Here is a 23,199-nt window from a genome sequence, read left to right on the forward strand (position 1 = left end):
ATCCACATGAGTCTATTGGCTCATAGCGGATGTGAACGTGAACTTGTGCATCCAGATGTCTCTACCAAACCTGGCAAAATCATGTCTTCTTTTCCCACAAGACAGCTAGGAAAATATAAGCTCATTTAGATCTAAGGAGATAGTTCAATCAACAGAGTGCCTGTCGTGAAAGCATGAATTCGACCATGGACAAATGAGACAGTTTCAGCATGTACCTGTAATCTTTGGGACAAGGAAGCTTTCCAGCTCTTGCACCAGTGTGTTTATCCTGTGGCCCTGGGGAGGTTACCTCTCCACATCTCAGTGTCTTCACACTTAATGTGGGAGTGAAATCTGGCAAATGTCATGGGATTCCAAAAAGGATGAAAGGAATTAAAGCATTTAGAAGGACTAGAAAAGCATTCACTACCAGTAAACTGATTCCAGCTCACAATCAGAATAGCTGCTGCGGGAAGGGATGAATGGGCAGTGTCCCAGATCGAGAGCAGGCACTGCCCAGCTGCAGGAAGTAAGCAGATGAGATGGCAGAAAACTCACTGAGCACTGAGCCAAAGCAAGAATATGTGTATAGCTGCCATAGTAAATGGCTGAAGATCACACACACACATACACACACACACCACACACACACACACACACTAAACAGTCTAAATGTATGTGTGAATTTGTGTGTGTGTGTGTTTATGTGCTGTACCCATGTGTGCATGTCTACACACATATGTGTGCATGTCTACACACATATGTGTGCATGTCTACACACATATGTGTGCAAGTGTTAGCTAGGTCATTCTGTTGTCCCAAACCTTTCATGAGTCCTTGTTGCCTTAAAGAATAGTCCCCACTGTTTAGCTTAGTCTTCAAAACACTCTGGTATTAGATCCATGCTCCCATTTCTCTCCTAGGTGAACCCTCACTGCTACCCACTGAACTTGAAGTCCTCTGCTCACTCACTCACCCACTCAACATGTTCTGGACTGTGTATTTGTGTGGTTTATGCTTTCTCAAGTGCTGTTCCCAGGGACAATACTCCCTCTTGGACATCTCTGTATTCCTCCACCTTATTGCACACCACTAAGTATTTTAGCTGAGAACCTTGCACATAATTGGGGTTCAATAACTTTCCTGAGATACTTTGGACAAAGTATTAATAACCCGTCAATATTTACAAATTAATTGTGTTAACCCTTGAGCATGACTCAGTATGGCAACACTCAGAAAAGCCAGCAGTAAGTGGAGGATAGTATTATTTTCCAGGAGTTAAATCTGGATGGGAAGATGTAGGTGCTCTAAAAATGAGAGTAGCATTTATTTAATCAAGTGGCTCAAACTGCAGTTTAGAATAAGTTCAGGTAAATAAAGGGTTAATGAGCAGGGCAGGAGTGGATTGGCTGTGAAAACAGCTGCAGGGAGTCAAACCCCACAGCCCTCATTTTCCTTGTTCTCTTCAGTTTAGATAAAGAGTTAGGCTTTTGTCCTTCCAGAAGGGCAGTCTCTGGGCTTAGCCACCACTATGAGGGATATAGAGGGAAGGTGCGGACCATCTTATCCATTGATGTGTCTGCTTTCAGCATCCTGAACTCTGGCACACCAATCAGTGTGCCATCATAGCCAGCGCCAAGATCCCTCCTCAGATTGTGTTTTGCTTTCTTCTCATTAACAGATTGGTTACTGGAATGAAGATGATAAATTTGTCCCCGCAGCCACGGACGCTCAGGCTGGAGGGGACAACTCAAGCGTCCAGAATAGAACCTACATCGTCACAACTATCCTCGTGAGTATACTCCTTCATCAAGTTTACCTGGAGTTCAGTCTGGAAGGACCCGCTTTAGTATGAAATGCCATGAAGGGAAACAGTGAAGCTAGTCACAGCCGTGCATGCATGCTTGTCAGTTCAGCACTCAGAAGGCTAAGGAGAAGGGCAGGGCTTCTGGCCAGCCTCTGCTATTTAGTGAGACTGTCTCATAAAACAACAATGACAATAATAATAATAGCAACAACAATATAACCACAGAGACTGGGAAAAGGCCTTGTACATAAGCAGTTCTGAGTTTTCACTCAGCATCTCTGAGACTTGCCCTACATCGTTGAATAAGCTACATCTGATCTTCTAAGCCACTTCCTCCATATATAAAACCCAAAGGTGACCCTAGGTTGTTCTAGTATCTATATGTGCCTCATTCAGTAGAGTCACATTCTGTTGAGAGGTATCTTTAAAACTATACATCCATCCATCACAGAGAACCTGGGTTCCATTCCTAGGATCCATGTGGTGCCTCACAACTGTCTATACTCCAGTTCCAGGGGATCTAACATCCTCTTCTGACCTCCTCTGGCACAAGGTACACAGGTAGTGTACAGACGTTCATACGTGCATACAAGGAAAACATCCATACGCATAAAATAATTTTCAAAAATCACAGTAAGAACATAATTTGGAAAGCTGCATTACATTTGTATGATACAAATTTTTATTTTAGCAGCATTTATTTTCTTTTCCCTAGAAGTTTATAATGGGCTAGGGAAGAGAAATTCAGGGAACTTATTTAGAGTCAAGAGAGACTTCCCAATGCATACTAACATTGGACACATATGCCTCTGCCAGGCAAGTCCTCCCCACTCACAGGTGCACCCACAGGCCACACCCTCTGTCCTGTTTCCCCACCAGGAAGATCCTTACGTGATGCTTAAAAAGAATGCCAACCAATTTGAAGGCAATGACCGCTATGAGGGCTACTGTGTGGAGCTGGCTGCGGAGATCGCCAAGCACGTGGGTTACTCCTACCGACTTGAGATTGTCAGCGACGGCAAATACGGAGCCCGGGATCCTGACACAAAGGCCTGGAATGGCATGGTGGGAGAGCTAGTCTATGGAGTAAGTGCCTGGGGCAGGAGGAGGAGGAGGTTATCATGAAGGACAGAGGAGAGAACCAGACAGGAAATCATTTCATAGCTGGATGGCTTTGTGCATAAATTGACTCCCAAATTGACTAGTGTTGCTGCTGAATAGGAAGCCATCTATTGTCTTAAGACATGGGGGTCCAAGTTCCAGGTCCTAATTCACTCTACCTGGCTCAGTGTCTGTCAATCCAATTGGTGATTTTCCAGGGCAGGTGGCAGGACAATTAGCTCCAGGATCAGCTCTCGGGGGACAGATAACAAAGCTCATATTAATCTACTAAGAGTCATCTGTGTTCCTCTCAGTTCTTAGTCCCACCGGAACTACTTGCACCTGCATCCAAGCTCACTGTCAAATCTCAGATCTTTCCTGTAATTTCTGCCCCGTAGCTTCCAATCACCCAGCTTCCACCTCACCTTGAGCCTCTGCTGCTGTCTTCCATCTCTAACTCCTTTTCCAGAACACTTTGCCAAGGCCCCTTTGTGTTCCCCTCCTAACAGTTGAGACTTCCCTTCAAGCTGTCCTGACTTTCCATGCTAGAAGCTAGCCTCTGCTTCTTTGTGGCTTACTCTGCCTCAGATTCTGCTCCTGTGTGTGGTAGGGGTGGGCCCAAGCCATCTGTGCAGTACAACACACTCAAGGAAATCCACCCAGTGACTACTGCCAAAGCATCAGTAAATTGAAGCAGTCTTGAGCAGGCACTGAATAGCCAGTGTTATTTTCAGAGTCTAGGGAGTCATGAGAAGCCAAGATTCCCAGACCGACCCTGCACATTTCCTAGGGTAAAGAGACAATGGTAGAAAGCTGTTTGACAGTATAGGATTCAACAGTCTAAATTACATGGTCCACAGAAGAACTCATGCAGATTTCTAGCCCTCCAGACTTTGTGGATCTTGGAAAATAGTCATTGAAATAGGGACAGAGAGATGGGCAGCTAGAAGTTTCTAGAGTACAAACAACAGAATGGTAGACACAAATAAATAAGGTGAGATCAAGAAAATACTGGGCTGACTGCTTTGGGTGGAATTGGCCAGAGAAAAGGTTGAGTCACACATGACAAGACAAGAATGTGGGTTAATTCAGTCAGCACCAGGAGATGATGATGGCTCTTAGGTAGAACAACAAAAGGAAAGAGAGGGACAGGGGCCATGGCTCGATTGGTAGATTCCCTGTCAAGCATACATGAGGTCCTGAGTTCAATGCACAGCACTATATCACCTGGGCATGGTGGTATGCATCTGTAATCCCAGCATTGAGGAGATAGATATGGGAAGGCTCTTCCTTGATGAGTTTGAGGTCAGCCTGGGATAGAGACTGTGTCTTATAGAAAACAAGAAGATAGCAAAAGGCAGTTTCCATAATCTTCAAGAAAATAGTCATAGAGGCTTCCTTCATAGGTCCTGGACATGCCAGCTGTATCTCTGAACAGCATGGAAGTCATGCTGAGCCTCAGGCTGGTACTCAGTTGATGCAGTCAGGAGGCATTGATCACTTTAGAGAATTGTGCATCTGCAGCCTCACATCAGGGAAGGAGGAGTCATGATGGTCATGCGGGGTAAACCTGACAATGGATAAAAAAGCAGCACTAAGAAGGTATCCAGAAGAAAAGGGGCTTTCCAGGCTAAGTTAAGAAATGCTTCCTGTATCCCTTCTGTCTTCCCTTGATGCCCATCAGTTTAGAAACTCCATCATTGAAACAGAGACCTGCATGGGTAGTGCTACACAGTCGTGCTGCATCTGGAGGCTGGTTTCCATGGGAACTTCCTTCAAGCTCTTAAGGTCATTGCCATGGTGATTGCTGTGAACTTTTCACCTTCTCCAATGTTCATCTTCGCCTTCACCTCCTGTAACACAGTTCTTTGTCAAAAAGCCCCTGTCCAAGCCAGAGCAGGATGTGACCATCCCAAGGGCACAATCCTAGTGCCAACAGGCAGTGTAGTGTCAGGCTTATCCACTCTCCAGAGACCTGGAGTCACCTCTATGCTTCATGTTCAGCCTAAAGCCTATGTCCTGTTTACTAGACCTGTCCTTCTACCAGTGAAAACTGATTCCCAGGGAAGTCATGTTGAGCACAAAGCTATTTACCTTTATTTTGAGTTCATCTTCCCTGTTTTGTTCCCCTGAGAAAGAAGAGGATACTAGGGAAATATCAACTGCAACCCACCCATGAGGTAAAAAATAAATTTATAAACCCTTATTTACAGGACTCCCAGCTTCCTACTTTGTAAAAGTGGCTGCTATGAATGTCTCTTCCTTCCCTGTTTCTTGACCACAGCAGTAACTACTTCATATTCCCCTGGTACTTCATGCCACGCTAAATACTATACTCATCTCCTTTCACACAGTCATCTCAGCCCTGTTAGGTAGCTAAGACCATTTCTGCACTTTATAGAAGAGGACACAGAGGCACTAAGGTCTTGCTTAGCTGATTTGTTGAAAGATGTTCAGTCAGTAACAGCGATCATAACCCAAAGTTCAGTCTTTTGTCCATCACTGGGACATCTGCTTCTGCGGGCATCATTCCACTGAAACCCTGGACTGTGAGGCTGAGAAAAACTGAAAGAAGGGCCGGAGGGGTTCTCGGGGAGAGAAGCAGGGCTGGAGCACACGCTGCAGATGACGCTGTGGCTCCTGGATGTGCCTTTAAGGCTTATACAAGGATATCTTCTTGTCTGTCCATGTCCAGAGCAGAAAGAGAATAATACCTACAGACAGACTACTGGGCTTGAATCCCAATGATCCTCTGAGCTGCATGGCTCCTGGAAGCCACTTGACTCCTCCAGACATCAGCTCCCTAAAGAGGATGGAGACAATTTGCTGCATGCTTGTGGTGGGAGTGTTCACTACACAGGGCCCAGCTCTAAGTTTGTCTTACCCAGACAATCCCCTATGTTTCTTGCCCCTTTCTGCTATATCCAAGCTGTCTAGTGCGTCCCAGAGCTGCCCAAGGACAGATGAGAATGCCTGGCACTCTTCCTTGCTTACCAACAGACTAGGTTTGATACTCAAACACTGAATACTTGTGTAGCTTTTAGTAATCTTCCTGGAAAGAAAATTCACAACTGGTTTGATTTTCTCACCCTCAGGCCCTTTCCCACAGGCTTCCTTCCTCCCAGAAGACTGCTCCCCACCAGAGAGATATGCAAAGCCCTCCCCTTTTACAATGTCACATTGACTTGTCACCTCTTCTGTGCTGTACTCCCTGAGCTCCCAGTGTGATGGACCCATACCCCTTCCCCTGCAGTGTCCTCTCTAACTATGTCCTGTGTAAATGTGTGCATATGCGTATGTGGTATGATAATCTCTTCTGCTAGCTTAATCACCCTTGATTGTGGAGGGGTCATAGCTTACCACCAGCTTCCAGCCTAGAGCTTACACATCATTGTCCCATAAATGTTTATCAGGTTCAATTTGCCATCACCATCTCGTTAGCCAGGGATAATCTTGGTTGTAGGTAAAAGAAATCCAATGCAAACTGGCTTAAGCAAACAAAACAACTGCCATGTGTTCTTGGAGATAGAGGAATGTATTGACAGGTTTCCAGGGAGTCCAGCGTAAGCCCTGAATTGAGGAACCCAAATGGCAGCCTCTGGGATCATCCTTTGTGAAGCTCAGCTCCAGCTAAGTCTCACTGAGCCACATGGGTCTCAGGCATTCCTGAGTAACTGTCTCAGGACCAGATCTGAAGTAGGGTGTGCTGAATGAGCACCTGTAGGTCCTAACTTCTTCCCAGTATAATCAGGCTGCACAGCCTACAGGGCTGGGAGGCTGGGGGCTGGGAGCTGAGAGGTTGGGAGCAGGGCTGAAGAGAGTCTCAGAACACAAGAAAGAAGCCTGGCCACAGGATAAGCATAGGCAGCTGCTTCTCTCTTGCAGAATGGGAAAGGCATCTCGATCAAGCGGAGCTGTCAGATAATGGACTGAACTCCTCTGACAAATAGCAAGCTGTTGTTCGTTTCTCAGAAACACTTCACAGTGTCAGGACAATTAGTCTTATGGGGTTTTATACCATTTCCACATCCTTATGGTAAAAAAACAATTCTTCAAGTAAAGATGGAAACAGGAGCTAGGAAGAGACCTCGGTCTATAAAGCACATGCTAATCAAGCATGAGGGCCTGAGTTTGATCCCCACCCATAAAAAGCCTAGTACTATAGTGCACGCCTGGAATCTCAGCACTGGGGAGGGGAGGCAAAGACAGAGGATGGCAGGGCCTCAACTGGTCAGCCAGTCTAGCTCATCCATGAGCTCTGGGTTCAGACAGAGACCCTCTCATCCAAAACAAGGTAGGGAAATTATACAATGAAGACAACTGATACCAACCTCTGGCCTACCTGAGAACATGTACACCAACTCATGGGCAGAGAGAGAGAAAGAGAGAGACACAGACAAACAGACAGACAGACATACAGAGAGAGAGAGATAGAAACAGATACACAGAGAGAGAGAGAGAGAGAGAGAGAGAGACAGAAACAGAGACAGAGAGAGAGACAGAGAGGGGGGGGGAAATAGAGACACACGCACAAAGGGGAGGAACAGAAACAAGAAAAGGAGCTGCTGAGTTCAACTGAACCTTATTTGATTTTGTCCTTTCAGAGAGCAGATGTGGCGGTGGCCCCCTTGACCATAACCTTGGTCCGGGAGGAAGTCATTGACTTCTCCAAGCCATTCATGAGTTTGGGAATCTCCATTATGATTAAGAAGCCACAGAAGTCCAAGCCAGGTGTCTTCTCCTTTCTTGACCCTTTGGCCTACGAGATCTGGATGTGTATAGTGTTTGCCTACATTGGAGTGAGCGTCGTCCTCTTCCTGGTCAGCCGTTTCAGTCCTTATGAATGGCACAGTGAAGAATTTGAAGAAGGACGAGACCAGACAACCAGTGACCAGTCAAATGAGTTTGGCATATTCAACAGCCTGTGGTTCTCGCTGGGGGCCTTCATGCAGCAAGGATGTGACATTTCCCCCAGGTCAGTCAACTCTTCTCAACTCCTTTACTTAATGCTGTAATATGCTTGGGGTGAAAAAATATTGAAAATCCAAGGGTTAGGGATTAGGGCTTGGAAAATGGCCCAGTTGGTAAAGTACTTGCTGTACAAAAGAGGATCTAAGTTTGATCCATGCAAAAAAATTGGTCATGATAGTGTCTGCTTGTAATCCCAGGACTTGGGACACAGAGATGGAGAATTTCTGGGCTTATTGACCGGCCAGCCTAGATCAATGAGTCCCATGTCCCCATGAGAGACCCTGACTCAGAATCAAGGTTAGTGGTTTTGAGAAATGGCACTGAAGTTGACCTCTATACTCTCTACACACACAGACACACACACACACACACACACACACACACACTGAGATTCTTCCCAGATTTTATTGTGTCTGTGTTTTTGCTAAAGTTTTGGTCAACTGTTCTTTGCATGTTGTGAGTATTTCTGGATGTTTCTATGGTTGGGCCAGCTGTCTGCTGCCTGGGTAATATGCTGTCAAGATGCATAGACATCATTGTGAATGATGTTCTGTAGATGTAAAGTACAGAGGAAAAATGGAGAATAGTATACTATAACCAACATTTATTGAACATCTACCATTGGCACAGCAGGGAGACACCCTCTAAACGAATGCTCACAGCAATGAAGCAGTACTCCCATGATTCTCTTTTTACAAAACTGCCAGGGCCATCCATTCCTGATGCCAGAACTGTTCCTGCATGATAAAACAATTTTTTTAAAAAATTAAAAAAACATAAAAAACTGGATCTGGTACGTGGTCCCTCTGTGAGGCCTTGACCAAGTCACTTTACCCAGGCAGGCCCTGGTTTCCTCTTCTCAATGGAAAACAGCTCTTCTTTTCCTGGTTCTGGTTTTTGAAAAGGGGGAAAACTCTAATTGCAGTAGAACTATAAATTTGTTTCTTGTGGTTGTGGTTAAGCCCAGGGGCCCCACTGTGTTATGTATTGGACTTGTTCATACCATTTATTTTAGGAAAAGTACTTGTGAAACCAAGAGGAAGTATAGAAAGGAAAGGGGAGGAAGAGGAAACTGGAAAATTATCAGCTGTGGTCAATGCTTGTGTTAATGTGTAGTGTTCCTCTGGCTACATTCTAAAATACTTATGTTATAACCCTCTCAAGTTGACCTAGTGAGAAAGGCAGTATGGCTCTGTGTTCTCTTCCCTTGGCCAATGTCTCTCTTCCCAGAGATCACTGCCTTGTAAATGACCACATCTCAAAATCAGGCAAAGAAGCATGGCTTGGACTTTGACCTCCATGTGTCTATTAAAGTCTAAGTGTATAAATCCATCCCTTATGGAAGTATTTAGATGCATATTTACCCCCATCTACAATTTGTGTTTGATGTGAATGAGGAGCAACATTCCTAATGGTGGAGGAGTAATGCCTTCCTAACCATCCACCCTCAGGACTTACTTTGTCTGCCTTATAATTTGGAAAGCCACATGGTTCACTGTTTTAATCTTGTTTTTCTTTAAATAAGAAGACAGTTGGAGGGGGTAGGGTGACGTGGGAGAGAAGGTGCGAGACTGGATATTCAGCCAATACTGCCAAACACAAGGCGAAGACAGAGGAAACCAAGCAGGGGAAGGGCTTGCTTAGAGATAAATCCAGCCACTGGGTAAACAGTGGGAGGAGATAGCTCTAAATGTGTCGGTGTAAGTACAAACATGGGAGCATGCACACAGTGTGCGCTTACCCTACTGGTACTTCCTCTCAGAGCAAACATCTGCCTCTCACCAGCAGCCCTGTGGTCTGCCTTCCAGTGTTTCCACATCATTTCAGGGTCTCATGTGCCTACTTCACCAACTAAATCCTCTGTCAGACGCAGCTTTGTTTATCCTGTATAAATCTGGCAATGGTTGTTGGAAATGGACTAGCAGTCACCTATACATTCCAAGCTCACCACAGCCCCTCGTGATCTGCTTCACCCCTGAGTGTCTACAATCTATGGATCTGAGGGTCTCACTGGAGTGTCTAAGGAACCAACACCATTGTGAGGAGGATCCTCAAAGCCATCCTCCTCTTCAGCTTAATAAAACAATGCCCACTCAGTGTCTCTGCTTCTTGTGGATGACATGGAAACCACAGCTTCTCCATTGAGTGTCATTGTAAGGTTTACAGTGTTAGGTCTATAACCTACAGGGAGCGTGATGTTTGTGGATTTTAGACATTGAATTTTGAGTACTGTGACCAAAACAGTTTGTATATACTTGGCCCAGGGAATGGCACTGTTAGAGGCTACGGCCCTGTTGGTGTTGGTGTGGCTTTGTTGGAATAGATGTGTTACTGTGGCGTTAAGACCCTCATCCTACCTGCATGGAAGTCAGTATTCTAACAGCAACCTTCAGATGAAGATGTAGAACTCTCAGAGCCTCCTGCACCATGCCTACCTTGATGCTGCCATGTTCCTGCCTTGATGATAATGGACTGAAGCTCTGAACCTGTAAGACAGCCCCAATTAAATGTTGCCATGGTCATGGTGTCTGTTTACAGCAGTAAAACCCTAACTTAAGACAGGTCCTATGTGCTGCTGCTCATGTTACTTTGCCCTCGTAAAGAAGTCCAGAGAAAAGGAAGGAATACAGGCAGTAGTTTACCCCAGAGACACAGCATCTGGATTCTGAGACTCTTCCCTAAAAGAGCTGAGAGGGAAGATGTGTGAGCAGATGACAGCGTCTGATCCCCCACAAGAATGCACTACCACCATAAGGTATTGTGTCCCACTCAGTAGGCTTTCCCTTCTCAAGGCTGCTTCAGTCAATCAGAGTAAAACCTCACTGTGGGTCAAAGTATGCATTATAACGCCTCTCAGAAAAATAAATGTGTGCATTTCATCTTACCTTGGCCCAGATACAAAGGCAAGGTTCATAGTTGTTCCCAGTGTTCAACATTTTGCTAGATGAGCTATGATCCATCCACTGTTCCTCCTCTGCTCCCAGTCCCTCCATTTTCCCCACTCCATCCACTCCTCCAGTTCTCTTCAGAAAAGGGAAGGCCTCCCGTGGATATCCACCAAACATAGCATATGAACCAAACATACAGTAAGAACAGGCACCACCTCTCATATTAAGGCTGGACAAAGCAACCCAGTAGGAGAAAAAGGGTCCCAAAAGCAGTCAAGAGAGTCAGAGACAGCCCCAACTCCCACTGTTAGGAGTCCCACAAGAATGCCAAGCTACACAACCATAGCATACATGCAGAGGGATTAGGTCAGACCCACAGAGGCTCCAATTGCCGGTTCAGTCTCCATGAGCTCCTGTGAGGGTAGCCTAATTGGTTCTGTAGGATTGATTCCTCATGGTGTCCTTGACCCTCCTTAGCTCCTACAATCCTTCCTCCCCTCTTCCACTACCGTCCACTGCTACCGTCCACTGCTACCGTCCACTGCTCTTACTGAAAGAATGTGTCCGAACCTCTCACTAACTCAGGATGTAGAGAGCTAGAACCCATCAAGTAACATGTACTCGTGTTATATACAGATAGTTACTTTATGCTGGGAAGGAACTCAGTTAGTAGAACACCTGCCTGTGGGCCTGGAGCTCTTGGTTCAACCCCCAGCATCATTTAAACCAGCATACTAGTGCCTGCTATAATCCCAGCATTTTGGAGATAGAGGTAGGATTTGAGGTTCAGAGACATCTTTACCACAATTTGAATTCAAAGGCAGCCTGGGCTGCATGAAAATTTGTCTCACAAAGGACATGAGATTCCGACACACACACCCTCAAAAATTGTATCTTTATAATAACTTCAAATTAACTGATATCTAGTCACCAAAACCAAAAAAACTATGGCCCAATAGAGGTCTCCGTAAGTCACAGAAACAGCCATCACAGTAATGTGGCCAGATATGTGCGTCACTTTCTCCACTCAAGAAACCAGGGAATCAACCAGGACTGGCCCTTCCTTCCTTCCTTCTGGCCTGGGTATCTTGTTCACATGCCGGCAAGTCTCAGACACTGAGACATCAAGAGACAGGGACAGGGGCCATGTTTCCAGCCACATGTGCACTCCTCAGGTCAGGAAGACAAAAGATTAGCAAGATTGTACCACCCACAGTGGCCCTGTAGGTTCTTACAAAGTCAAGAGATGCTAGGGACAAGAGTGGAGGTTTCATGGTTGCCAGAGTGAAAGCAGGGAGCATGGGTGGGGGTAGCACCACAGATACCTAGTAACATTTAGAAGGAGTACTTTCAGTCCTGCCCACAGATAGAAATGAAATGCTTTCCTCGATCCTCCCCTTCTCCTTTGAAATGTTCACATAAGCTGAGGGTTTAGTGGCTTTGACGTTACAAACTATAAATCCCCTGAGCTGTGATCGCAGACTATGCTGTTTATATTTTGGTTGTTTGCTGGTGACATCTGGAGCTATGAGTAGACTTGGTAAGCCTCTGTTTCTTGGGCGCAAAGATCTGCTTTAATAGATATTTTAGATTTCTCTTTCCATATAGAACATCCTGAAGAGTAATATATTGAAGAAAAGTGAATCATTGGAGAAAAGGTTTATTTTTGGCTCTCCCCACACTCCTTTGTATATCTTCCACTCGTATTTGCAGGCAGCAGCATTCATTTATCCAACAGGCTGATGATGTGGAGCCTGTGGTTAGGAGCCCTGGCTTCAGGGAACTGGTAGCCCAGCAGTGGAAAGCAGACATTAAACAAGGATGGTGGATGTATAAACCCTTAGGTCTCCTAAATAAAATGAGCCTCAGCATGGTGGCACACATCTCTATTCCTAGCAGTCTGGACACTGAGCAGGAGGATTGCCACAAGTTCAAAGCCAGCCTAGGCTATATCATGAGTTTCCAGATCAGCTAGGGCTATTGAATTATACCTTGTCTCAAAAAAAAAAAAAAACACTACAGAAAAGGGACTGGGGAGATGGTTCAGTGGGCAATGTAATTGGCCCCCAGGCATGGGAACCTAAGGTCAGATTCTTGGCATCAACACTGAAAAAGCCAGGCAAAGCAGCACAAACCTGTAACCCTGACAAACGGGGACAGAGATCCTTGGAGGTTTTTGGTCTAGCTGAAACAGTTGGCTCCAGGTTCAGTGAGAGACCCTGTCTCAAAAAGTAAGGTGAAAAATCTGTTGAAGAGGGCACCAGGTGTCAACTTCTGGACACACACACACACACATGCGCCTATAAGCAGACCTGCATCAACATCTGCACACAAACAGAAACATACACCACACTCATCCACAAGGCTTACACCCCATAGACATACACAAATGTGTTTACACAAAGGCATATACACACATGAATGAACAAACATAGCCATGTACACACAGGCATGCACCTCATGCATATACACACATGCCTGCACACACAAAGGCATGAACACACATGCATGTACACATATGTGTGCACAGAGACACGAGCATGTATGCACAGGCATATACTACCCACATGCATGCATGTACACATACACACGGGGACCAGCCAGACACAACAACAATAATAAACTTGTTAAAAATAAGTACTAAAGAATGTGGAATTACAGTGTCTGGAGATGACTTCTGAGGACCTGCTCAGTAAGGGGAATGCTGGCCTGCACAGGGCTGAGAGATATGATAGCCAAGTGTGAATGCATTCTGCTGAAGAAAGCCTTCCTGCCTTAGGGCTTCCAAGATCTGAGGGAGCAGTTTATGCCTCTGGCTTGTAGTAAATGAAGAGAACAGGGGTATGCGAGAGCATTGAAGAGATGGGCCAAGGCCAGATGGCAGAGGACCCTGTGGTCATGGTATAGACGTGGGGTTTTACTGTAGATCAATGGACAGTCAGCCCGTTAGGGGGCATTAAGCAAGAGAAAGGTTGATTTGCATACTAAAATACCATCTGGGGAGCTATGAAGGAAATGGACTGAGGTAGAGAAGAGTCTAGGGCAGACACAAAAGGACCAGACTAAAGGCTTTTCTAGCTGTCTAGGGAAAATGATGGTGATGAAAATTATAAGGGTCATTGCCATGGATACAGACCCCCAGGATTGACAGGAGTTGATGATGTGGATATGTGAAGATGGAAAATGAAGGATGCACAGATGAGCCCAAGAAGGAAAGGGTATTTGGAGACTGAGGAAGCCCAGCTTTGGAGACAGTTAGCTCTGGACAGGTCTTAGGACACTCTATTCCCTACTGGGAATTCTTAAATCAGAGAAGGAGGGAGGTTTTTGTTTCTCTTTGTTTCATTTCATTTGCCTCTAAGTCACTGAGATGGTTTAATCTCAATTGTCAACTGGGTAAACTCTAGAATGACCTAGGAGATGGGCCCCTAGCCATGCCTGTGGGGCATTGTTTTGATTAGGTTCATAGAGAGGGGAACCCATAGTGTGTGGCACCATTCTGTGGGCTTCTGTCCTGGAGTAAATCAAAAGGAGAAAGACAGCTGGGCACCAGCACTTATCACTTTCTTCTTTGTGACTGAATTTAATGTGTGTGACCAACTGCCTTAGTTCCCATTGCTGAATATTCCTCATGGTGATGGGCCACACCCTGCAGCTGTGATCCAAACTAAACCGTCTCTCTGGGAAGTTGCTCATGACATGGTATGCTATCCAACAGGAAATGCCACTAAGACAGGAAGTCCCCACGACCTGTGATGCTCACAGCCTTCCTCCCTCACATACAGTTTGAACCCAGGTCCCACTGGCTGCAACTCTATTCTCAGCCTCTCCAACTCCGCCACACCCCCCACCATGGGATCAGTGGTTTTTCTGGATTCAAGAGAGCTTAACTAACGAGAAGAGAGTAGGCACGTGGGCCCTAGGGGAAATAGAGGAAAATGAGAAGTTATCGTTCGACCTCAGAACTCTCCCTTTATTCTGATCATCTCAGCGTGGACACTAATTATCCCCACCTGATGAAGATAATTACAGTCAGTGAGAAGTTGCGGGCGGTGGAGTAATGGCACTTTGGGGATGTCCCTGAACCCCATATCATACATTCCCTCCCTCCAGCTCATTTGCTTGTTGGTGGCCCTGTCAATGACTCACCATGGGAACAGAGTGGCCAAGGAGAAAAGCCAAGAAGACAACCAATGATAGCCTGACCACTGCATTCCCATGCTGACTCCATAGCAACCAGTTTGCCATCAGCAAGGAAGAATGGGAGGGTACTCTCCCATTCCACCTCCCCCTCTCCCTCCTCCCCTGAAAGACAGAACCTCACAAGGCCATTTCTCTTGTTCATCCTGAAGTCATTGAAGGGGTTGGGGGACAGACAAGGAAGCTGTGACTTGATAAAAGCAGCCTGAGACAGCAAAATCGTTTTCCTGTTGAACTCACAAGCCCTGCAGAAGTCCCAGTTTAATTGTTACAAAGGACATTGTCACGAGGTTCTGTGGAAGAAACGAAGAAAGAAACATGTGATGCACACTCTGGGTCACTGATCCCAGGGTTGGGGGACGGGGTCACTTCTGCTGGGACCAGCATTGGAGCCTCCTGTGATGTGAGCTCCTCCCAGAAGTTCTGTAGTCAGACAGGATGTTCTGTGTGTTTCACACCCTCTTTCTGCCTCCCAGACAGAAAATAATTGGACCCAGATTCCATCCTGGGAAGATGAGCTTAGGAATGCCAAAGCAAAGGCAATGAGGCAGCCGGAAAAAGTGCCAGAGAGCAGCCATAAACTCGGACCCCAGGGTCTGTCTCTGCTAGACAAATGTGGCCACAAACATAGAGAGGTCATCTGTGTCCAGTAAAGGCAGGGGCCCTGGCCTTTTCCTGTCTATGAGGATGACCATGTGCAGTGAAGTGACTCCCAAGGGCACACCCCTCTTCTCTGCTTTCCTCTCACCTCTGTCAAGGAACACCACACCAGGGTGTAGGATTAGCACAGGCTGGGTGATTGCACATTTTTGACTGGTGTGATATGTCCATGGACAGTTTGAGGTCTCTCCCATCATGGGGGTTGTAGAGGGGGCCCCAGCTCACTGCTGTCTCAATTCTCCATCTGATTCTGCTGATGGATGGGAAAGCCAGAACCTGAGAGTCCTGCTGAGAACTTCCACCAACTCCCTACTTCAGGCGAGGAGGAGTCAGGATCTCACACAGTCACAAGGGCAGAGAAGTCGGCAAATGAAAGCAGGTACTGGGGAATAGAAGCCTCAGCTGGACCCCAACTTACCCATTATAGCTGGAGGCCTAAGGTATAAGAAACAAAGATCCTCACTTCATAATAAGAGTTTTCATTTCATACTAAGAGTACTAGAGTGTTAGAGTAGTGAACTGGGGCTAGTAGTGAACTGGTTCTAGAGTGTCAAACAGCACCAACTGAGAGCAGGTTTAAAGCCTGAAGCAAGCTCCTCCCAGGCCTTCCTCATTGGCTGAGGGACCAGGAGGATACCATGGAACCCATGATCTAGGTTTGTCCCATCTACCTTTTTCACAACAAAAGCCATGCGATTGCTCATCTGTACATTTTGAACCCTGCTTACTTTAAAACTTACCAGACTCAAAGCCTGGCTGTTAGTAATTCTCTACTGTAAACTTCTCTTTTGAGGGATGGATAGCTTGGCAGAATTTGAGTGGGGGAAGTAGACAGACTAGCAGGTATACACAGCAGTCTGGTGTCTTTTGTTCATTCATAGTTGAACCTAAGCTGGCTCAAGACATTTTTTAAAAGACCTATCTATCATATTTTATTGTTGACATACAGTTTGTATAGTTGAATAGGAGAGACTTTTTTCATACCAGAATTACAACAGGCCACTTTTCTGAAAGTTTACTGCAAAAGTAACTATGTCGTTACCACCTGTTGGGTGGCAGGTGTCATCAGCTGCCACAGCAAACATCACTGAAAATGTGGATTAACATTCTTCCCTTGGGACTCATGGTGCAGAACAAGGAGGTGGGAAGCAAGCCCAGTGAGAAGGCACCCAGCAGCAGCAACCCAGTTTCATAGGTATAGAGTGTAGCTTACAGGGATGAAAGGGATTTGGCCAAAATCAGGAAGGCAATCAATGTGAGTTTGACAGCATATGGTGGGAGGGATGCTTATAGCCCTTGCTTTTCCCCTAGTATGATCAAATACCCCACAAGAAGCAACCTAAGGAAGGAAGGGTTTCATTAACTCACAGTTTGAGGGTCCAGTCATCATGATGGAGATGGTATGATGTCAGGAGACACTTGCAACCCTCTCCTTTTGGACTAGGTGGGACATCAGTTAGTGCTCTGTAGAAATGCTCTTGTGTCCCAGAGCTTTGCCTCAGGAATCCCCTAGACAAGTCCTAACTCAGTCAATTTGACAGTCAAGTGATCTGTTGCAGTGGTGACTGAGGATGCTTGTATCAGCAACAGAGGGTAGCTCCTGCTTCATCCTGGGTGGCCATCACTCTGAGAATCTACAGATTGAATACAACCAAGCCCAGAGTGAGCTCTGGTCTCTTGGAAGAGTTGTGTTAGCTAGATTGCATGGTGTACAATTAGACAGAATTATAATATCGTGTTTATATATTTTAAAAAATAATTCCCCTCCAATATTTTTATTCTATGTATAAAATCTGATTTCTGTGTTTTTGGTTTTCTTTCTCATATGTTGGAAAAATAAGGCCATGAGAGAGGGGCTGTACTGAAAGACCCATCCATCCCTCTGTGTACTGGGCTCTACCCAAAGGCAGCTGAGTCTATGTTTCTCCACAGATAACCCTTTGTTTCTTTGTGAACCTTCTCTGAAGATAGAGTATCTGTGATCAAGAAACCCAGTGTTTTGTCTGAAAGTTCTGAGTTCCAGATAGAGAAAACCTAGAACTTAGTCAATTGACTAGATGGGGAATGTATACTCAGTCTCCTATTGGGAAGTCAAGAGATCTACTTTGAAGCTAGGCCCCACCACCCAACTGTGACATGGGAATCATTTCTGCCTCTCCTGCATGCCCTAACTCTGCTTCAGGGACCTGGCAGGTGAGTAAAACCCCACCTACATGGGGAGTGTCAAGGACAAAGACCCAGAAGCCACACATCTAGATCATGACTACAAATGTATGCCCCTGATGAACTCAGAAGAGGTCCTTCCCAGTGAGGAGGGCACTTGCGGCTGGGACAAGCATGGAATCCTGTCCTGAGGGAGAAGAGGGACTAGTGCTATCAGAGGCACTAGGGACAGAGCTTGCAAGGCATTCCATCTCAGACCTCCATCAGCCCATAGGTCTTACTATCCTCTCTTCAAAATGAGAGCAGGATGGTCCTAGCATGTCTGAGTGCCACATCTAAAGCTTGCCTCTTCTTGAGTGTTGGCGTCTACATGGCTCCAGCCAAGCAAGACATCCTCCTGCAAGCACCACAGCCACTGTGCTCTTAAAGGATCTTTTGTGTGAGGGAGTTCTGTTGTGATCCTTCTGGTCTCCTCCCTCCTTTAATAATGCTGTGGGTTTACTACCACCATGTGACCTTAAACACCTCCCCAAGTCTATGCTTTGCACAGATACCACATAAGCTTGACCCTCAGAATAGGGCAATTGAAGATTAGCATCAGCTCTACAATTTACTTACCTGTGTGTGCTTAAAAATACAAAGCTCTGCGCCTCAGTTTCCCCTTGTGGGGAAGAGAAATGATAAAATATACCTTAATTGGGATTCGTCCCCAATTTATCTCCCCATTGCTATGATAAGACCCTGACAAATAGCAACGTGGGGAGGATAGGGTTAATTTCAGCTTACAGTTCCATATCATGAGGAAGTCAGCACAGGAACGGAAGCCTAAACCATGGAGGAGTGCGGCTTCCTGGCTTTCTTCCCATGGTTTTCTCCATTTTTCTTTTTTATCTAACTGGGAACCACCTGCCCAGGAGTGGAACTGCCCATAACAGGTTCTCCACACTGTGACATCAATCATTAATTAAGAAAATGCTTCACAGAATTACTTACATGCTAATGTGATGTGGGCCACTCCTTAAATGATAGTCCCTCTTCCCAGATAACTCTAGATTTTGTTTCAACAAATTGAACCGAACCCAACCTGCACAGATGTTCCAGAACTCAATGACACAATACCTACTGAGGTCAAGCTCTTCCCCCACCAGGACTCACACACAGTAAATACTCCTCCATATTGCTGCTTCTGTCAATGTCACCTAAACCTCTCTGCTAGCAACTTACAATCTTCAGCTCTGTATTCTGTCACCTAAGGAGACAGAGGCTTGGAACTCTATGACTCATAAAAATAAAATAAAATAAAATAAAATAAAATAAAATAAAATAAAATAAAATAAAATAAAATAAAATAAAATAGAATTGAGCAAGGCATGGTGGTACATGCCTGCAATCCAGCAGTTCTCAGCCTGTGGGGCAAGACCTCTGTGGGGATCAATCGACTCTTTCACAGGAGTCACCTAAGACCATCAAAAATATTAACTGGATTGTGATTCACAACAGTTGCAAAATCACAATAATGAAACAGAAACAAAAATATTTTTATGGAGGCTCAGAGGTTAAGAGCACTGTCTGCTCTTGCATACATGCAGGCAAAATGCTGTATACAATAAATAAATAAATCTTAAATAATGATAATAATAACTTTATGGTCACCACATAAATAAAAAGAGTAATTTTAGAGGTTACTGCAACATGAGAGTCACAGCTTTAGGAAGGATGAGAATCACTGCTGTAATCCAATGACTTGGACAAACAGAGATGGAAGAGTTGAGAGTTCAGGTTAGTGTGGGTGATAGAGTGAGAAACTGTCTCAAAAACAAACAAAAACCATTGGGAGGTGCTGGGTGTTCTAAACACGCAGAACACTTGTTGATTGAGTGCAAGCATTTTAGAGTAGCCCTCTCAGAACTGTATCATAGTTTTCATTTAATGGAGAAAAAAATTCTAAGGAAGATGCTTCCTGGCTCTTACCAGCCACATGGGTATCTCAGGACAAGACAAGGGTGGTCTCAGAAATTACCTGAGAAGAGAGGTAAACTGGGCAAAGAGGAGTTGGAAGGCCCCCAGAAGGCAGTCTCCTTGTTATTTTAATGGGCCAAGCTACCCTGCTATTTAAGGATGCTCTGACTAGCCTCATCTCTGGGAAGATAATCAGAATCATTATGATTTCATCGTTTGTATCTATGGTGTTGGATACACTGGCGAGTGCTGGGATCTGTCACTTGTTGACTCTTGACTTCATAGGACCTAGAGTCACTGAAGAGATAAGCCACTGGGCATGCCTTCCAGGGATTGGCTAGGTTCTGGTCACTGAGAAGATAAGACATACATAAACGTAATTGAAACCTACAAGGATGGGGTCCAGGACTCCATGAAAGGGAGAAGTCGGTCTAAGCACCAGCATTCACCTCTCTCTGCTTCTAGACAGTGGAGGCACATGACCAGCTGCCTCACAATCTTGCCATCATGCTTTCCTCAGCACAGTGGAAACTGTGAACCACAACAAGCCTTTCCTTTCTTAAATTGCTTTGTCCAGCATTTTTGTCCCAGCATTGGGAACAATAACTAATATGCTTACCATCATGAGCTCCTCCAGATGCCCCACCAATATCATTCAGTCAACGAGAAAACCAGAGCTCAGGAAGATCCTCTCCCTAGCTATAAACACCCAAGATTATAACCTGTGTCTGTGGGATGCATCTGGGATGCATCCGACATACTCCCATCTTCTAAAACCAGCAATCTTCCTGATGATAGTTTAGCAATCCCAGAGATTGTTAGAATTTGTTGGGTTTTTTTGTTTGTTTGTTTAATCTACTTTCTTCTACAACATTCCTGAACTCTGATTTCTCCTCCTCTCCCCCAAAAAAGGGGAGTTATTTTCTTCGGTTTTGGTAGTCCATTAATATATTTATTTACAATACTCTTGTCTAAAGATCTTTCTTAGGATGGAGGCGAGGTGAGTTCTGAGAAGCGCATTCCATTCCCACTAAGTGTGAGGACAGTGTGGCCTCCTAGGGTGAGGGAGACATGGATCAGAGACTGAGCACCAGCTTGTGGTCTCTGTTGTAGCTGTTAGGTGACTGTTAGCACAGGAAGGACCCTGCTGTCGCAACCAAGGGTTGGTGAGGACCTTCTTTCAGCTGTAGCTCTTTAGCTGTGCAGTGAGTCAGGAAACCATTAGAAATAGCCTCAAAGTCTGACTTGAGAATGATCTGAATGTAGACACATGTCCTATAGAAAGAGTCTTGTGAAGATAATCAGAGGTACATAGAAGGATGTGCCCCTCACTGTTGTCCGACTGAGCTAGAAATAGCCCACATCCATCAGTAAGGGCATCTCGAAGAAAAAAAAAGAGAGAGAGAGAGAAAGAACCCTAGTCCTTGGAGAAGCTCACAGCTATTAAGGTGAGTGTATGGATGGCACTGGTGCCTTGTAAAGACTTTCAGGGGTTCTGGGCTGTGAAGCAGAGCTCACTGATCACAAATTACAGACTCTCGATACCGCCTCATGCTGTCTCTCTGGAACTCTGCAAAAAAGGGAGCTGAGCTCTGAGAGTCCCTGAGTTGCTTCAACAGTTTTTCTGAGGAGTAAGGCTTTCGCTGGGGTGAGAAGAGGCTCTTGGGAATTAGGAGCAGTTCCTTGAAAGATGTTATAAGAGTTCTACAAAAGCAAAGAAGAAAGAGGAGGCATGCCTTCTATAGGTGACTGTGAGCAAAGGCACTGAGGGGGACACATGCTGGGCAAAAGAGCCTGCCAGCCATTCCCAGATACTCCTGGCCTCTGAGCTCATCAGTTAAATGATACACCTGATCTCATGATCTCGGATGCCTGTGATAGACATACTACAAGGCCATTAAATGAGATCTTAGAAAGCCCCTCTTATTCAGCTATTACCAGTGAGATATCCAGTTCTAGATGGAGCTTTGTCAGCCATTCTGACGTCTAGAATTTTGAGTCCTGTCAGACACCCCAGAAGTGGCTGACCATGACTACTTAGCAGCCAATGGGAAAGATACCAGCCAGAATGACTCCATCTCTTTTGTGGGGGTACCCACATGCTAAAACTTTTACTTCCTTTAGGTCTCATTCTGGGAATGGGGGGGAAACAGAAAAGGGCTTTATTCTGTAGTCTTTCTGAAGGGTGTGTGTGTGTGTGTGTGTGTGTAATATATTACAGATATAAGTAAGCCAGCGTTTTGTGAATAGATATGTTAAAAATGTAAAAATGACATATTGAAGGAGTGTCCCATAATTTTTCCTGTGGTGCTGGGACTTGAACCCAGGACCTTGCATCTTCTATGCAAGTGTTCTACCAACCCAGCCCATGTAATATTTTGGTGCACATACACAAGGTATAATGTTTAAGTCATGTTAAGCATCTCTCTCCTCAAACACTGTTTGTTTTCTTTAGCTAAGGATACTTGGGATGCTTTCTTCTAGCCTTTTGAAGTTCAAACTACATAAGTGTCATCCTCAGGCCTACTCTTGTCAACAACACACCCAGACATCTTACTTCCATCTACCTACGATGTAATGTCGAGTCTTTCTTCATCTCTCCCTCCCGTCTCTCCTCCCCATCTCTGGTAACCACAAACCTGTTAGCATCTTCTGTAAAGTCTTTCCAGTCCTGGATTATTTCACTTAACACAGTGATCTCTAGTTCCATCCAGGCTTTGGAAAAACGACAGAAATGGTATTCCATTCTGCATCTGTACCACATTTTCTTTGTCCACCATTGTCACACACTTCAGTAGTGACTTTTTTTTTTTTGGCTTTTGTGCATGGTGCTATAAGGAGCAGGGGGTATGGCATTTTATAAGCCCTGCACTGACAGCAAATGCTATAAGCATTGTGGTAGTTCTGAAGAAGCAGGAAGCATACATGCCAACCTCTGAGTTTGCAAAGCAGAAAAGCTGAGGCACCCAAAGAAATAGCAGACAATAAGGTGGAGTGTACAGCTGAGTAATCCCAGAAGGCAGAATTAAGAATCTGCTTGGGGAGACCAAATGGAAAGACAGGTGCTTGTCCTAGGGTTACAGAAAGGCTTAGACAAGCAAGTGAAGGGCAGACGGGGCTGGATGGGTCAGGTCAGCAAAGATGTAAAGATGGCTTTGCTCAGATTGAGAAGTTCCCATCCAGACACACTTGTGTTTGATCACACATCTACCATTTAGTAAGCTCTGCAACTGGAGTGACTTAACTGCATAGCCTTGGTTTCCTTGGATATAAAACTCCAGCTATTCATACCAACATCCTGGGTCTTCTCTCACATAGAAACACATAGAGGCTGAAGTGCATGGCTCAGTTGCTTGATTCTACTAGGGTTTCAAGTCTGAATTCTCTCTTCCTTTATGGCCATCACTTTCCTGTCTATTATCCTGCCCCCCACCTCCCGTACTGGTATTGCCTGCTAAGAGTTCTCAGGGC

General features: G+C 45.3%; 1 protein-coding gene across 2 annotated transcripts in view; it reads left to right on the forward strand.

Moving 5' to 3' along the window:
* Gria1 (glutamate ionotropic receptor AMPA type subunit 1) overlaps positions 1–23,199 on the forward strand; it is a 321,785-nt gene that overhangs the window by 225,539 nt on the left and 73,047 nt on the right. For both annotated transcript variants that reach the window (XM_021178392.2, XM_021178393.2), the window contains exons 9-11: positions 1,661–1,771; positions 2,666–2,872; positions 7,492–7,862. In XM_021178392.2, coding sequence (XP_021034051.1) covers positions 1,661–1,771; positions 2,666–2,872; positions 7,492–7,862 — 689 coding nt within the window. The remainder of the gene's footprint in view (positions 1–1,660; positions 1,772–2,665; positions 2,873–7,491; positions 7,863–23,199) is intronic.

Source organism: Mus caroli, chromosome 11 (assembly GCF_900094665.2).
Source record: "Mus caroli chromosome 11, CAROLI_EIJ_v1.1, whole genome shotgun sequence".
NCBI lineage: Eukaryota > Metazoa > Chordata > Mammalia > Rodentia > Muridae > Mus > Mus caroli.